Source organism: Anopheles coustani, chromosome 2 (genome assembly GCF_943734705.1).
Source record: "Anopheles coustani chromosome 2, idAnoCousDA_361_x.2, whole genome shotgun sequence".
In the NCBI taxonomy this organism is placed as follows: Eukaryota; Metazoa; Arthropoda; class Insecta; order Diptera; family Culicidae; genus Anopheles; species Anopheles coustani.
The window spans coordinates 51867177-51885240 of record NC_071289.1 but is presented as its reverse complement, the minus strand read 5'-3'; the positions used below and the strand labels follow the sequence as shown (position 1 = coordinate 51885240).

Sequence of the window (18064 nt, the reverse complement as noted above, 5' to 3'; positions counted from 1 at the left end):
TACTTGAATTTTTTGAGTACGTGAAACAATTTTATTTTCGGTGCAAAAGTGTACATGGGCCAAAATATCCTCACTGGCCTAGTTCTATTTCTGTTTTGTTTATTCGTTCAGAAAGACATTTGCCGCCTTTGACATAATGTTTTCTTTGATGTTTCGTTTCAAAAGTATCGTTTTGAACAAACAGTAACGAGTTTTGGAGATGGGAACAATATGTCCCTTGGTCGTGAACGGGTTAAAAGTCATCAATTCAGTATTTAATCATCTTGGATTGACATCTTTCGATTCAAATCCTGACTGAGATCCGGATCTCCGAATCCGAACCCCAATCCGTCATATCATGTGTATAGGAGAAAGTGGGGCAAGGTGCCCCGGAGGGGTAAGATGGACCAATATGTTTTTAGCTGAATTGAGCCGCACAATTCAAACCAATGTGGGTTATACGGGTTCAATATCGGACTGTTTACTTCAACCGCTGCATAGACTAGCCTTTCAACAAGCAACCTTGGTACTTCTCCTGTTTGTTTTAGATCGTCTTGCCCCATGTATCGTCGCATCCTTCTGCATCGTTCGGGCTATCTTGCCCCACTATAGTCAACAAAATCAAAACCAAAAGATCCTACGAAAACCTTATTTTACAAGAAATTGATAAGTTTGAAATGTTTTTTTCTCATTTTTCGTACATAACAAAGATGTTTAGGGATTCAACTATGAAAAATTAGAATGTTTTTTAATCAAACATAATCAAATAACACGCTTCTTCACGGTAATCTTTTCTTGCCTGTCATGAAAAATAAATAAAACTAGCTGGTTTATTCGATTTTACCCACATCCGAGAAGAGTAGCATTTATTTTGTTATTTTACTAACCGCGTTTGATTTTTTGCTTGCACTTCCAGCTTTACAGCCGCTACCGGCCAGCTCTGTCGTACGCTCCTCGAACTTTGTCTTGTAAGCCCGATCGTTGGCTTCTGTGCCAATACGTTCAGCTTTCGCTCCGATTCGCTCGTCTTGTTCATTGCTGAACAAGGTGACTAAACCAAGCTAAACAACTGGCGAAGGTTTAAAGAGCATCGAAGTCAAGGTGTATAGTTTTGGTATCAAACAAATAAAAAATCAAAGACCGTCGTATTGGCAGTAGAATTGACCAAATTGTGTATTTGTTAAAGATTTTTTCAAGTGATTAATGATGCGTATAAAAATTATTACTTCAATCAATTCTACTGCCATTACGACGGCCATTATTTTTTTATTTTTTTGACACCAAAACTATACACCTTGACTGTGATGCTCTATAAACCTTCGCGAGTTGTTTAGCTTGGTTTAGTCACCTTGTTCAGCAACGAACAAGACGAGCGAATCGGAGCGAAAGCTGAACGTATTGGCACAGAAGCCAACGATCGGGCTTACAAGACAAAGTTCGAGGAGCGTACGACAGAGCTGGCCGGTAGCGGCTGTATCATGGAGTGATCATGTTGAATGTTGTGAGACATTTAGATTATACCCATTATTATTTTAAGCGTGGTGGCTCAGTTTGGTTACAGAGGAATATTGATCTGTAGTTCTGGCGATTTTCGTCACTCACGAATGCTGTACACATGTAAAAACATATTTTATTATGCGAAATGATATGTTTTCTACAAAAAAGACGTTTCTCACCATTTAGTTAGTAATAATTTCTAGTTCCAATAGTGATAGTGTTACTGACGGACGATATGTTTTGTTCGTGATACCAACGGATAGAAAAATTTTACCCCTGACCGCGAGTAGAAAAACAAAGTATAAGAAAGTAGAGAAAATGGGAAATTTTATGGGACAAAATTCTTCCATCACAAGACGAGAAAAGTTAGAACAAGAAGGATGGGACAAAGAAAGAAGGAGCGAGAATGACGCAATTTAGGAAAACCCGAAATATTTGATGTTTTCCAGATGGAAAACTATGCGTGCATAGCAAGTAGGAATACAATCGTGAGCATTGAAGCCACGTGAGATCTTTTAGGAATAAGCGACAATGCATGATGTCGCAAGAGAACGAGCATGCATGCGCTCGAGAGACCAAAAAAGGTCAATTACCCTGCTGGCAGCGGTAACTCAAAATTCCGTGTCACGTCTACGTCTCTCCCGTCTCCACCCGTTTCCACCCCTCATTGGCCCATACTTTTCAAACGATGTGCAACACCGTTGATACACTCAGCAGGCCATCCTACTCCCACCTTCGACCCCGGATTTTCGTACTCGCTCTTTTGGGACTTAGTCAATTTTTCAAACCGTTTTCATTTTTGCAAAACTTAAATAAATAACGTCGATTTGATCAATGATCAATCAATTTGTCAAATTCTAAACGTATTTGTAAGACTAAACAGATTAAAAAAGTTAAAAAACATGTCCATAATGCACTTGAAATAATTTCAGCACATTTTACAACGGAAATAAACACAGAAAAGAGATTATGCGTTTGATTCCATCATTTAAATATGATTTACGTCCATATATTTGAAAATAACAATGAAAATCAAATTCACACTCCGACCAGATTTACAATGCAAAGCCAAACAGCCTACACTATTATGGGATTTGGTTGTCCCATGGACAAAGTTTATTGTGGGTGGATAAATTATTTTTTTCACCGATTTTTTATGCAATTGTTGAATAGGTGAAACCTCAACCGCGTACAAAAATACATTACCTAATTTAAAAAAAATTAGGACAGATACACATTCGTCAGACGCTATTTTTGTTCAACGATCACACTTATTTTTGGCCACCATAGTCTCAAACCCACGCTCACAGTCAAGCTGTCAGGGGAGCGTTCAGTGATGGCAGCCGCCGGGACCGCTTGGTGCGCGTCGAGCGCAGTGATAAAAAAGTGCGTAAAATAATGATGTTTTCAGTGTTATTTAGTGAACTTTACAAATAAGACTGAAGAAATTGTGCATGTGTTTCGTTTACGGCTCATATTCAGCCCAAAAATGGAAGTTGTAGTGTTGTTTACATCGCTACTCTTCCGCATGGAGAGGTACTGCTGCTGGCGGCGTCCGATCCGATCTCGCAGAATTCATCGATGGAAAACAAAACAAGATAAGTATTTCATCAATTATTGCGTATCAACATCAATAATAATTTAATTCCTCTCTATTTTCATTTCTAGGGCATCTTCCGTCGGAAGTTTGTTTTGGATCCCGATCCCGCTGCTCGGATGTGCATCAGAAGATCTTTTCGACATTGATATTCCCTAGTGTGCAAGTGTGGTGTGTAGGGTAGTGATATTCAGTGAAATTTATCATTAAAAATAGTCTTAAGCAGTGTCGTTAACGTATGATAATCCTAAATAAATATATAATGATATAAATATTACGGAACTGGCGGACTTATGTTTTTATGATGACCATCACTATACAGGGTACTCGGGGGCCGCCATTACTGACCCATGCGCATGCGCAAATTGCCCACGAGGGTATCTCAGACCCGCGCATTTCACTGTCACAATGCGCGGCAAATGCGCGCTAAATGCGCGGGGTTTACAACATTTTTACGCGTCGCGTGACATTTTCTGCCTCCAGGGTATTAACCAAAATGTTTCACACGATTGATAAACTTACGAACCCCAGCATAGCCACGCCAGCGTGACGATAACCAGACGCCCCACGCGATGAAGGGTTAAAATCTTAGCGCGATCAACGTGATCGAGCGACGAAGCGTCAAGTGGGTCGATATCGATCGACGCTGCGACCCCTCGTTTTCTCATTAGGAGAAAGTGAGACGTTTAGGAAAAAAGGACGCGTGACAGGAACAGAATACCGCGTAACTTTCTCACGATGCGCAGGGGGCAATCTGGAATTAGAGCGAGATCTTCTATCTTGTTTACACTTATTGATCAAATGTAACCGAAATAGTTTATAAGCGCTCGAAAATTTGAATAAACTAGTTATTTTCACCAGGACACCTACGAGTAAAGTACCGAAATTCTTGCTCAAGTTCTAAATCCGAAATACCCCGAAACCCTTCCAATCTTACGCTAGATTCTGCTCTGTTCAGCGGCACGTCACGCTGCAGACCGGCTTCTCGTAAGAACCTTCCTAAAAAACTTAGAGAAAATTCTGAAGGCTTCTCTCCGACGTCGGCAAGTCACGGCTCGGACGGAACTTTAGAAGATTCAATAAGTTTCCCGCTTCTGCGTGGTCCTCTCCGTTGTCGGCAAGTCACGGCTCGGACCGGTCACGCTGACAAGCATTCCCAACACTCCTTGTCCGAAAAGAGTTAAGGATAACTCGTTGGAACACCTCTCCGTTAGCGGCAAGTCACGCTGCGGACCGGGTTCCCGGTTTACCGTAACTCCAGATCGAAGTATCACACGTTGTTTGCACCGTTGTTGGCACGTCACAACACGGGCCGAACACGTTGATACCGAAATCGAAGGACCTCCAAATCCGGTGAAGATTCTCGCGTCAGAACGAGGACGCACTCAGTCGAGTTTACCTTCGCGCTCGGCTGGACAATCCGTTTCGTTACAGATAGTTTCTTTTAATTTTTAACTTATTTCCTTATTCTGGATTCTCGGGAAGACTACAGCTTCTTTCTTGGTAAACCTGGGTTCGAGACCCGCTTCCACTTATAGTCCATTCGAAAAAAAAGTATACAATACAAAGCATTATTGTCTCCTCAACACGGTGATACGGTTTTAAAACAGACAAATATAAAAGTAAAGATGATTTAAAGGTTGTAAGGTAAGGGGAGGAACTAATATCCACCTCAAGCGGAAAATATAAATTTCTCGCAGTCTATTATCCCTCAGACCTATGTAGGGGTAAATAGTGGGACTTATCATTATCATTATTTAAGGAAAATAATTTGATTTTCACAGATCGAATCTCTACCCTTTCTTCTGCTACCTAAAAATAATGAAACGACATTAAAACTCTTAGATTGATATCAAAACGACGATTTTTAAAAGCACTCTTTTTCAAGTTTTGTTTTTAATTGTGGGGCCAGCTGGCTCAGATAGTGAGGCTGGACGATTTTTTTAATAAGAGCTATTTATTGCAATTTTATACTTTTTGAGAATCTGTGAAGCTATAAAAAAGTAAACTATGTCAAGAAATTCAGTTAAATGAACTTTTAATTCCAATTTTGATGATGTATATTTTCCAATATGAAATATCTTAAATTCATAATTTGTGAGTTGTATGGGGACTTTGCCGTACTGAATAAATTTGAAAAACTTGATGTGTGTGCTTTGCACTTTTTTGTGTGTTTTTATTTTTTATTGTATTTTTAGAGCAGTTCATTCTGCCCCACATAAGCCCTGGTGAGGATGTTTTTATTTTTGTTTCCTCAACCAGAATGCAAGGATTAACAATCTAATTGCGATCAGTATACGTTAATTAACGTATTACTTAAGTAACATATTGAGGTACTTCATGAATTTATGTTTGATTGCGATATTTTACTTCAACATTTGTTATAGCTTGAGCTATTCTAGGAAAGTATTAATTTCACAACTTAAGAACAACTCCTTATAAAAAACAATAAGCGTTACACGAACATAAAACTACACAACATATGGAGTACGTAAATTTAAAAACTATCGTTTTGAAGATGTTGAAATAATGTGCGTGGGAAATTACCGTATTTTTCGAACGAACATAAAACTACACAACATATGGAGTACATAATTTTAAAAACTATCATTTTGAAGATGCTGAAATAATGTGAGTTGGAAATTAACGTATTTTTTCGTGTATAACGACCCCCTTTTAGTTCAAAAATGATCAAAGTCCGATTAGGGGGTCCTTATAGACGGGTAGTAACTTTTCGAATCGATCATAGAGTGGAGGTTAAAACACGTATGACATTGATACAACTGATGAAAATAAAAAACAACTTTCAATTTGTTTCATAAACATTGAATTTTTTTTTGTTTGGTCGTTATACACGGGGGGTCGTTATACAAGGAAAAATACGATATTTATTAACATTTTCTATTTCATCTGGTTAACCGTATTTCTCTTAGTAAGGTAAATATTTGAATTTTGTTTCTTCCACCAGAAATCGAGTTTAAAAATTAAAACAAATCTTATGTTTTCTTTTCAACATTTCTAACGTTGCTACAGTGATATACTGTATGGGGGTCCGCGACAGCCGAGCGGTAGCGCCGGTTAGAAAATCGGCCCATGAGCGCCGGGGCTCACCACCTGGACGGCGTGGGTTCGAATCCCAGCCGAGACCGGACCCTCTCCTGTACGAGAGGACTGACTATCCACGTACAACAGGGAAACAAGTCTCATAAGCCCTTAACGGGCAGGCATGACCAAGAGGTCGTTACGCCAAGAAGACAGTGATAAACTAATTCAAAATTACAGGAAAAAAATTGTCCTATTAAGTTTGTGAATTTGGCAGACTTTGGGTAGATTATCATGCAGGTTCTTAAAAAAGCTTTAATTGTGTAATGTTTCATTTTACTAAACAAGCTTTTAAATATGTGTGCTGTATACTAAGCAATAAAACGTAAATTACCAGATGCTAAGCTTTAAAATAAATGTTGGATAGAAAAGTCAACTTTGTATGCTTTGGTTTTGATTTTAATACAAGATAAGGCATGGAAAAACGACTCATTAGGTCGCGAAGGTCAGTTCGATAAGTGATTCAGAATAATTTTAACATACACATCTCACAATCATCTCACTCATCCGCCAGGGTTTCATACGAAAGGGTTTCACTAACGTCCAACACTGAACGTTGTTAAACCGTGAAGCACAATGATATACGAGTCTGGTGAAACGTTCCTGAGCTGGCACTAACTCCCCAAGTAACATTTCCAAGACCTATTAGACTTCTACAAGTTTTATCAATGTTTTAACATGGGTGTACCAAGTCCAATTGGTTTTATAGAGGTTTCTCAGCAGGCAAAATAGTTTTAATAATTTTGACATCCTTAAAACCTTTTGAGGATAGCTATAAAACTGCTCATTAAGTCTAAAATCTTAGTAGACTTGAAGAGCCTGTAAATACGCTGTTAAGTCCTTCTTAAAACCTTCTCTTAAAACCAATAAGTGATTTTTGGTCTAGAAAAGGTTTTAAGGGATGGTTTTGACAACGTTCTGTAGAGTGGGCCCTCTTACACTTAAAACGGGTTTATGAAGGTTTTATCACAGCCTTTAAGATATTTTACTCTTAAGATGAGACTTAATGATGAGCATGAACAACATCGTTAGAACCATGATAAAACTTAAAATGTTACTTGGGTCCCGAACCAGTAGCGCTTCTTCAGAAACAATTAACGTTCCAGCTGGCCGCCGTTTCGCAACGTGTAATGCCGATGTGCAATGTGTGTACTCACCAGTAGCTGACGGTGACAGGGCCAGGGCTTGAAGAAAGTTTAGCTAGGATTATTCAATTATTAAAATTACTCTCAACCCTATTCTTTGCACCCCCGGCGACAGGATCGCGTACGTCGAGCACGCGTCTGGTGGTACGTGTGGACAGACTGCCTAGAAACATGTCATCCGGGCTAGCACAGCATTGTAATCGTCGCCTTATCTACCAGGAGCAGGAAAAAGTTACTTGACCGACCGTGTTTGGGAGTGGAAAGTGGGAAAAGTTTGCTTAACGTACGGTCGTACGGTCAGCACCAGCAGGTCGGTATAGAAATCTGAAATTCATGAACCCGGAGTACACAAGTTGTCCTATGAAACTCAAAACAGCAAGGTACGTGCACACATACCCAAAGTTTTGATTTACCCATATATTTTTGATCATACCCATAGTACTAGTAATTTGGATTGCAGGTATGTTCCGCAACAAATAGAGCAGACAGCTTATGCAGACTGATGGTCCGTGTTCCAGGTGGTGGGACACAGCAATTGTTTATGCATTGGAGTTCTGTTTCAATTGACTTAAAAATAAAACGATTAAGTCTTCATCGCCGTGTAAATTTACAACTAATCACGATGAGATGCTTTTTATAAATCATGCCTTTGGCTCACACCACTGACGATGGGAGTAGACCACAGTAGGGAGATTGATAAGGTGATTAGCAATGGTAGTAAATCGTAGGCAGACTCATTCAGACGTCGGTAGGAAGCATTACGAGGCCATACTTTGGCAGTAAACAGTAACAGTGAGATAAGGACTTCGTGATATCACCACGAAGATAGATTAAGTCCAAATATAAAGGACCACATTTTGTTTTGTTAACCAGTATCACCAGGAAGCTCAAATAAGTTTATTGTTGCAATCCTTCAAATCCGACCGAACTAAGCTAATTGAATTAAATATGAGTTCAACCAAACTGCTGATAGTCGCGGCTGTTGCCTCCTTCCTGGCCCTTGGAGCTTCTAGCGATGCCATCGGACAGGCAGGTGTTTGCGCCGGGGTTCCGGACGGATACTTCGTTCGCGATGTGCGCGATTGCCAGGGTTACTACTATTGCCGCAATGGGATGGGCTCGTACAACAACTGCCCGGGCGAGTTCTACTACAACGAGCTGCAGCAACTTTGTGATCATCCGAACAAAGTGACGTGCCACATCTGCCAGGAGCAGACGGGAGTACAGCTTCTGCCGCATCCGCAGAACTGCAACCAGTTCATCACCTGCTCCGAGGGAGTGTCGTACGTCGGCCAGTGCACCGACGGTTACGCGTTCGATCGCAGGATGAAGACCTGCAACCCGGAGGCGCGTGTCAACTGCGAGGAGAACGTGCAGAAACTCTGCCCAACGGAAGATAACCCGACCGTGGTCGTGTTTCTGCCGAGTGTGGACCGGTGCGATGAGTACTTTATCTGTCGCGCCGGAACGGCCGTGCAGCATTTCTGCGCACCTGGACTACACTGGGACTCGACGAACGAACGGTGTGACCTGGCGGAACGTGTGAGCTGTGCCCTGCCCTGAACTGAGCAAAGGCTGATTAAATCTCATTTGGCGCGTGCCAAACCAGTTAGGATATTTAGCGCAGAGCCGTACGATCCGGCAACAAGTGTGTCATTGACATTATCTTTAAGATGTAGTATGTCATAAATTAAAGTCTGTAAATCTATAGGAATAATAAAAAATATTGAAAAGAAGTCAGGCTGCTGTATTGGAAAAACTTTTAGATGAAGGAAAAAATTGAACTTTTTTGGTACATTTCTCCGGCATTTTGGCCGATGTAGTTTTCAGTACCATCACTTACAAAATATCTTCAAAGAACTGTACTAACTTCAATTGTTTCTTCGTTGGTTTTTAGGAATTCGAAAAAAATAGCATAATACTCCTTTTTCTTAAAAGCACTATCACTGTATGTTTGATTTTATACGTGCTTACAGTTGTAAGGTGTTCGAACTGAAAAAATATTGCATCCACACAATTGAATTTTCCCACACGCCTTTGGACCTGGTAAACATCTGATATGTACATGGATGTTTTTAAAGTCCATTTTCAAAATGTAGCGTAACGATTTTCATTAATACCTTTTCATAAATGTTTAGTTCTGTTCGATATTACTGATGTTTGTAACTTAACAAACATAAATCTATTGACTTATTTGGACACGAACATATTTTCTGCTAACGGATTCGAGACAAAATATGATTTTTGCTATGTCACTATGTGTATTAGTATTAAATTAATTGTCTAAAGTTGTTAAATGTACAGCCAGCGTAGTTAACGTTGACACGTTGACCGCCATGCGTTTTTAGCACACTTTTTTAGTACACTCTTTTTTATTAAATTCGTTTATACAATGTTTATAACCGAAAGATTTCTGAGGCTAAGCAAAGACTTAGCTTCCCTTAGAAGAATTGCTATAATTTTTATGTGGCATTTTCATTTACTTATGGGACAAAAACTTTTTAGAACAGCTGCCTATCAAAAATGGTAATTATGGCAATCAACGTGTTAAAAAAATGATTGTAGTAATATGTAATTTTTGGAGATTTCTATTTGATTTGAATAATTTTATATACGACGAAAAGTTTAAAAAAAAAAATAAAAAAGTACTACAGTGCCAGGCAAGACTTCATGCTCATGTTTCTGTTACTGTTTTCTATTCTCTATCGTTGCAAAAAGATCGTACGCAAATGGCACTTGACAATTTATTGTGACTAACACAGCACACATTGCAATTTTCAGCAACTACATGGTTAAATTAGCTAATTGATTTCGTTCTATGTATTCCAAGTAAAATAAAAATGTAAAAATATATTTTCCAGTTATATATCTCTGAAGAGGGTGTTCGTCATTTCACAATATGCGAAAGAACAATTGCTTTTAGTTTGTCGCTAACAGGTTTTTAAGGTTTTTGATTGTTATCGTTGCTGGGTATCGTAACTGGGTTTCTTAAATTGTAGGATTATGTTCAAATCCTGCAATAATTCCTTAAGTTGGCCTACATTAGTTGACATGTTAAATCACACGATGAATCATGAGGCGCCTGGATGGTCAATTTATTACTATTGTCATATGCCTAAATATGTGATAGGAGCTGTTTGTGAAATCTGGCACTGTATCACGGAAACGGTAAGTCATTTCCTCTTTTCCGCTCGCATGAGTAAACACCCACCGAGTTGTGTTCGATAAGATTAGGCTTTAATTGCGAATAGGTTGCCACATGCGGTGGATTAGGCTTCCTTCAATCGCCGATTGGGGATGGTGATGATGATGATGATGGCGCAGAACGAAAATAGCACCACACAACCACTCAATGGACGGTCTCGGGATAAAAGGAAGGCGCACAGCGAAGGATTGAACAAACCAGTCGAGCCACTCGAAGCAATCGAAGTCGTGCAAGCCGCAAATCACTTGGTGTCGCGCTATAACGTAAAAAAAGAGCAATTATCGCTGTCAGGATGCATTCCAACACCATTGCTTGTCTTATTGGGCTGTCGGTATTAATCTGCGGAACGTTCATTGGAGCTGCATCGGCCAACCAACCGTGCCAGGGCGTCCGGAATGGCTATTTCGTACGCGATAAGAGCAATTGCGCAGGGTACTACTACTGCAACGAGGGTGCGAGCATCCTCAACCTTTGCCCGGGTGACTTCTACTTCAACGAGCTGACGCAGATGTGCGACTATCCGGAGCGGGTGAACTGCCACATCTGCCAGCAGCAGACCGGCGTGCAGGTGTCGGCACATCCGCAGAACTGCAATCAGTTTATCGTTTGCTCCGAGGGATACTCGTCCATTGGCCAGTGCATCGAGGGTTACGCGTTCGACGGCCGGCAGAGAGTCTGCAATCCGAGCTCGCGGGTCAACTGCAGCTCATCCCGCTGCCCGGAGCAAGACAACCCCAACCAGATCGTGTATCTGCCCGGCGTGGAGAGCTGCGAGGAGTACTTCATCTGTCAATCGGGTATGGCGGTGCAGAAGTTGTGCGCACCCGGACTATTCTGGGACGCGATCAAGGAGCGATGCGATTTTTCGCAGAACGTTTCGTGTAACCTTAAAAACTAGACCATTACCGAATAGCTATATTTATTTATGAACTTGTAGTATAAGCTATCAGAAATGTGTTTGTAGAAAACTGGAAACAAGTATTATGTGAAAGTAAGATATATTTTATACGAATAAAATTTGAAACAAAAACAATTATAATACGCACAATCTAATCAACAGTTTTTGTTGCTTAATTTGCTCCGTAACGAACTTATGATGGAAGAGAATCCATTTAACTGTACTTAAAAACATTTGTTTGCTACGAAGATTGAACATATGAATTGAACATTTGGTATAAAACACATTTTTGGTTTAAAAATTTACAGTGGTTTATATGTTAAACCAACACATGTTTTTTAGTGGCCCAAGATCCCCTAGTGGGACTACGTCTCTCTACGAAGAGAGTTGTTGTGAGCGAAAGAACAGTTTGGTGGTCAGCCGTTTGTTAGAATGTATGACTTATTTTGTTTATACAATGCTTTTCACCTAGAGACTTTGAAATTAGAGAAATATTCTTAAATAAGAGACGAAAACTGAAGCCCTAGAAGTAAAATTTAGTTACAATGGCGGTATCACATTTGAATGAATGCCGCTATCTACACTAGAGAGTTTTCTTTAGTGTTTCTTAACTAAATGTATGGATATGACACTCTTTCGTGTTGTTAAAAACATTTGGGGGGTGCCCATGGCGAAACAGCACACCACAGGTGTGGGATCGAATCTCGAGTCTGGCACCCTCCGGTTTTACGAACGGCTGACCACCGATCTATAATATACCGTCTTTCGGTCACACAAACTCTCTTCGGAGAGAGGCCTTGTCCCACTAGGGGATGTCGTACCACATAAAAAAAAAACATTTGAGTAAACGAGGGGAGATAGTACATATCTCAATGAAATGTTAATTTAACATACATTTATTTCAATTAATTTAAACGAGATTCAAACTAATGCAATTTAAATTCATTTTTATCCACTTAAATGGTTTAACATTCAACGCCATGTTTTGTCATTTCATTTTTCAAAGCAGAAATCTTAGTAAATATGGTTCTTTTCATTACGAATTGTGTGCAGTTTCAAGTCACACTTGAACAACGGCTCATAATGAATTTTCACCCTTCCAAACTGTATTTTTAACCCTACTATCTAAAATCACGTACCCATGTATGTTTTGCAACTTTGAAAAGCAATAGTAGAGCAATATTTTAAACATAACAGATCAATTCCTAGATGTTCCAACTTTCTGAAACAAATTAAATTCCTGCACTAAACGGTTTTCTGCGGAGCAGTTGAAAAACATCGGTTTTACATTTTTTTGTGATTAAAAATATTGTTGTACACTTTAATGTGTGTTAGTTTATTGGGCTAATAAATCCAAGCTAACTTTATTTTGTCTCTGTACATCTCGTAGATTTGTATATTGCGGAGTCAGAAAAGTGTTATGTTAAGTCTCGGGGATTCAGTACAATTTTATGAAATCATCAAATGAATTTAATAAACAGGTAATGTTATGGGGATATTAGAATCATTTATTTTGATGCACTTATGCAAGTAAGCAATTTAGAAATGGATTTAACTAAAATAATTTGAAAGTAATAAGTCTTCTTACGGCCCGTTAAAAACCCGTAAGGCTAACAAGGATTAGAGAAGAGCGAACAAAACACGCAAATTAAAGAAGCTGTTTGAGGACGGCCTTTCTTAATTATTCGTGGAAAAATCGCACCTGATTAGAGACCCGGGTATATTCAATGGTGTTCATTACTTTTGAGACTTGCGTGACTGCTAGCACTAACAAATTTACTCATTCCTAAAAGAGGGATCTAACATAGCTAACAATGTCCGCCAAATTCGACAGCCCACCATGATACCATGCAGGTTATTGAAGCGTTGATTTTTTATACGCTTTCGCGCACTGGGAAGTAATGATATGCTCTTACAACCATCCAAGGAGAATTATCCACACAAAACACGCATACACAGTGGGGCGGTTCGTTTGTAACACGAAGCAGTTATTACGGTACCTAACATTCTCGAGCAGGAGTGTGCATTGTTTGACACACTTCCGTTTAGAGCATTGACACATTTTTTAAAACCCTTTTTTCCCTAGTAGTGATGAATAGATTAATCCGCTGGATGCGATGATGGGTGGCGGGTGAACCATGAATTCGCAAAGCATGAAAAACATACAATGAGTGCCACAGGCGGCACAATGCCGCCTATTCCTGCACCTTATTCACGACCCCATTCATAGGAGCCCGTGGATACCAAAAAAAAAAAAAAAACACAGTGTGCAACATTGAGGTTAGTGTGGCTTGGAAAGTCCTTCTTTGCGCCTCAACAACACGTCAACAAAAACAAACTCCCCGCGAGCGGGTGGTGAGCATGCGCATCCGCATCGGAAGATCCTTTCAAGTTGGGGTGTTCTCTTCTCGTTGGGGAAAGTTCCTTTTATCCGAAGTTGTGTTACGTTTGTGTTCCCTCCGCCGAGTCAGTAACGACTGAACACTCGAAAGTCGAGGACCTTCTTTGCATGCGGTGTGCTTTAGTTGAGAATAGTGTATTTTACCTGAATTTACGAGAATGAGTGGTGCCTGTGGCGTGGCGTTTCAAAGTAACTTGGCAGCTTTCCTGTACCATCAACGAGGCGATATCTCGCGTTGATTTCGATGCCGACGGAGACATGCCCTACGTCATCCCTTTTTCCTCATTGTTTCCGCAATGAGGATGATTTGTGCCACTCTTTACAGTAATCCTTGAAACATCTCCACCAGCACACCAAGCGCGGATGTTGTTACATAAAACGGTGCTACATTACGGGAAGATCTACGCCGTTCTGGATAGGGATTCCTATGAGAGTAGGAACGTTGTCAGTTTGTAACGCGGAGCAAAATATGAATGACAAAAATAAAAATATAAAACCCTAGACGTGGACCAGCGTTCCAAGCAAAATATAACTCCGCAAAAAGGGGGAGACCGTTCCCCCTTTCGTGTAATGGTTCATCATTTCGCTTGTGTTTGATGGTTCACTGGGAGAAATGTTTCCTTTCGTAAGAATTTCGCTTATCACTTCTTTATGCAACGTGCTCCAGTGATGGCACTCGTTCGCTCGCATGTCTTGGCGTCAAACCTGAATTGTCTTCAGGGCATGGAGCGGCTTTCGGATAGACCACCATTAAAGAGACTTTAATCAGCCTCAAAAATGTGTAAGCCATAAGCACGTTGAACGTGGTTTTCTGGAAACAAAATTCATAATAAACCGCGGGAAGAAAATGGTATATACTGATGCTGTTTGAGCAGCGTATTGTCCGATACGTTTTTATTAGTAGAATTGCTTTTATTTGTTTTTGTCTACCTTCTAGCCGACCCCTGAAAAGAACGTGGGAAGTTAAGCGGATCGGGAAACATTAAGTAAAAAATAACGACGCGACCGGAGACTACACAACGCTCCACGCGATCTAAGGATCGATACGCAAAACTGTGGAGATAAATTCTAAAACAAATTTCAAGCTTTGCGCTTTTTTTTATCCCAGTTCGCGACACTTTACTTTTACGAGACAGCCATCATTGCGACCATTCTAAAGAAAGGTGGCTTTTGCTAGCTGCTTTGAATAAATTATCAACAGCGTGTAAACCGCTGCAAAGTGGGGGAGAAAAAATAAATGGTCAGGTACGGTCTGCTGTGAATCAATAAGATCATGAAGCAGAAGACAACGTTATTCACGATTGGCTTGGCAAACTGACCCACGAAAAGCCAATCGAAGAAATGAACACATTTTAATTTGAAAAAGTTGCATTTTACATTGGTTTTGGGCTTGTTGGATGAATTTGCAGAGCCAATCGAACCATTATTTTAATTTAATTTAGTATTAGTAAATCTTGACATTTAAATTTAAAATTATTTAAATGAGATGAGCTCGTTTTGCTCGTTTATATTTGTTAGCATATTTGGTCACTCAAAACATATTAACTTCACTCGTCACTTAAACATATTTTCATTCTTCACCTACAGTTTTTCTATGTTTGCCTTTTAAAAATGATGCAAAAAAAGCCTTTATACACTGTTTTCAGGGCCAATTCGTCGACATCAAGCTGCTCTTTGTTGGTAGTAGGCAGTCAATTGCACGCGCAAGGTTTTTGTTTGGCATCGTTAGGAACCAGTTTGGGTTTGTTAAGTTTAACTTTGCCATTATCGGTAGCAACATTGACGCGACGAGAAAATGTCGCGTTGTTGTCGCGCCAATGTTGCTACCGATAATGGCAAAGTTAAACTTAACAAACCCAAAGTGCTTCCTAACGAAACCAAACAAAAACCTTGCGCGTGCAATTGACTGCATACTACCAACAAAGAGCAGCTTGATGCCGACGAATTGGCCCTGAAAACAGTGTAATGTAGAGCGTTGAACTTATCGATTTTGGAAAAAAGAGATAATTTTGGCCATTTTTAATATACTCTCCAGCTAAACCATCGCAAGGGCAGGGTTTTTTGAGCCATGGAGTTATCCTAATGATATACAAAATACCCTTGGACCCATGAGACGTCAATCTGTCTTTTGGAATAGTCTGGACTGCTAAAGGCAAATGCTTCCACCACAGACGACAACATACAGCGGAAACATTTTCCATCTCTTCATGAAATATTAGAAAATTTTGAAAATATGGTTATGGCTCGACAAAAAAAGTGTATTAGAATATTTTGGACTCTGGGTAGTTTAACAATATTGCTGTTTTCAAACCACACACTTTTTATAAACGATATATGTCTGATAATTTTTGTTCTACTAACCTAAACCTAGGAGATCCTGAAGAGAACTTAAGACATCACTTGGTTCGAAAATGTTGTCCCAGGCTTCTTTAAGTGGAATGGTGTTTTCACTTACGATCGTTAATGGATCACGAATCAATTTCCCCCGATGGTGATGATAATGATGATGATGAACACGTGCAACCGAAGGTCAATCTAGACACGGTAGAAGCGGAAGATAAGTGTGCGCAGGGGAGCAATAACACACCAGCTTTCGCGAACACAACAAAACCTGAGCGAGGAAAAACTCATTGTCAAACTTTGCTCCACTACTCCAACCGATAGGGCGAGATGCCCGCAGGACACGGTCCAACCCCTGAATCAGATCAAAGGTTCGTTTATTGAGGCATCGAAACTCACGAAATTCCGATACGATGCTAGTTGGTGGTAGGTGGATGGCGGGAAGTAGTCAAACTCCGGGCGCACTCGCGAACTAATGGCCAAACTTTTCCTGTTGCCTATCGAGATTTAGAAGAGGCCGATCGGAAATGGAGTAGTTGTAACGTGGCAGGTCGACACGCACCTGCCCCCTGATTCGTGTTTCTCGCTCCGGGCCATTCTGGGGGGAAGGGAAGCGGATGTACTTCAGATCAAACGGGACAATCCCATGCATAGGGTGTAACAAGTCAAAAGAAAAAACACCGTTTTGGAGCATGATGTTTTGACTCACGTCGACTGTGTGATACACAATTTGACAGGGAGCGAGGGAAAAAGGTTGCCGTGGATAAAAATCACAATACCCACAGCAGTAGCCGTGAGGCTCGCGTCGAGGAAAAGCCAATTTGTTTGAACAGAGTGAGCTGACATGTTGGAAACGGCGTGAGATCAAAGAGCGCGTCGAACGAACTCGATGTGTTGAACCAGTGCATAGAGCGGCGGGGGTACAGAAGGCCGGTTGTGGGATGGTGGTTTTCGGTAGGTGAATCCAAGATCCATTTGTCCAAGACAGCCCTTCCCGACGAGCTTGCAAATGTTTACAAACTTCCCTCTCGGCTATTCTCGGAAAAGAGAATCGAATCCAATAATCCGGGCCCCGGGGGCTACCATGGGACCGAAGGGGTTCTATCCGGTGCTATCGCGCCGACACTGGCGGCCCGTAATGGGATGGACATACATTCGTAATGGGCTGACGGTTCGCATCAATTTCATCCGTGATCCTTCACCATGCAAAGGATTGCTGGCTGATAGCTGTAAACCGATCCGCCGAAGCGCCTAACAATCAGATGCGACTAGAAACACACTTGCCCGATTTACCTCGTGCCCGGATGGATGGATTAGGTGCGGACAATCTATTTTCAAACAACCTGAATACACATATGAAGGCAACAAAGAAAGTGGAAAAGGCAGAACGTTACAATATTGCCGGCCGAGTGCACTACAACCATGTCGGAATGTTTGTTTTATTGCATCATTTTCTCGTTTCCAACGCCCTACAAGGGGTTTAGGGTGCGGAGTAAAAACGAGTATCGGTGAGATGCACGGGGGAGGGGGAGGGGGAGGGGGTGGGGGGAGGACATAATCCTTTGGGCAATTGCTGAAGTGTGTGAGACTCGAGGTTTCTTGGTTTTTGCGGGAAAGATTTTATCGAACAGTTAGCATCATGACCATCCGGTTATAACAAGCATCCTCTCGTGTCCAACCAATGCAACGGTTAAGCCCAGGGGTTGGGAATTTTCTTCTAGCGACATGGGCATGGGCTGTGCTTTGGTGTGAAAAGACAAGAAACCTGAACAACAGGATTGAAATGTATTTCTTCAACATAGCACGTGGTAAGAGACGAATCAAACCATACAATACACAATTGGAAAAACTGTCAAACAAAATTAACTCGCACAGTAAACCACATGGAGTAACCCTGGGT

The 18064-nt window shown here is 40.8% G+C and overlaps 2 protein-coding genes across 2 annotated transcripts; both read left to right on the top strand.

Moving 5' to 3' along the window:
* Positions 1 to 8268: 8268 nt before the first annotated feature.
* On the top strand, positions 8269 to 8883 carry LOC131264600 (peritrophin-44-like). Its single transcript, XM_058266875.1, has one exon. It carries the CDS (start codon positions 8269 to 8271, stop codon positions 8881 to 8883), a length of 615 nt encoding a protein of 204 aa, XP_058122858.1.
* A 1934-nt stretch (positions 8884 to 10817) lies between these two features.
* LOC131264598 (peritrophin-1-like) lies at positions 10818 to 11423 on the top strand. Its single transcript, XM_058266873.1, has one exon. The coding sequence runs from the start codon at positions 10818 to 10820 to the stop codon at positions 11421 to 11423; it is 606 nt and encodes a 201-aa protein (XP_058122856.1).
* The last annotated feature ends 6641 nt before the right edge of the window (positions 11424 to 18064 follow it).

Excerpts from the sequence above, each read along its gene's own strand:
- LOC131264600 (XM_058266875.1), top strand. The coding sequence starts at position 8,269 with ATGAGTTCAACCAAACTGCTGATAGTCGCGGCTGTTGCCTCCTTCCTG.
- LOC131264598 (XM_058266873.1), top strand. The coding sequence starts at position 10,818 with ATGCATTCCAACACCATTGCTTGTCTTATTGGGCTGTCGGTATTAATC.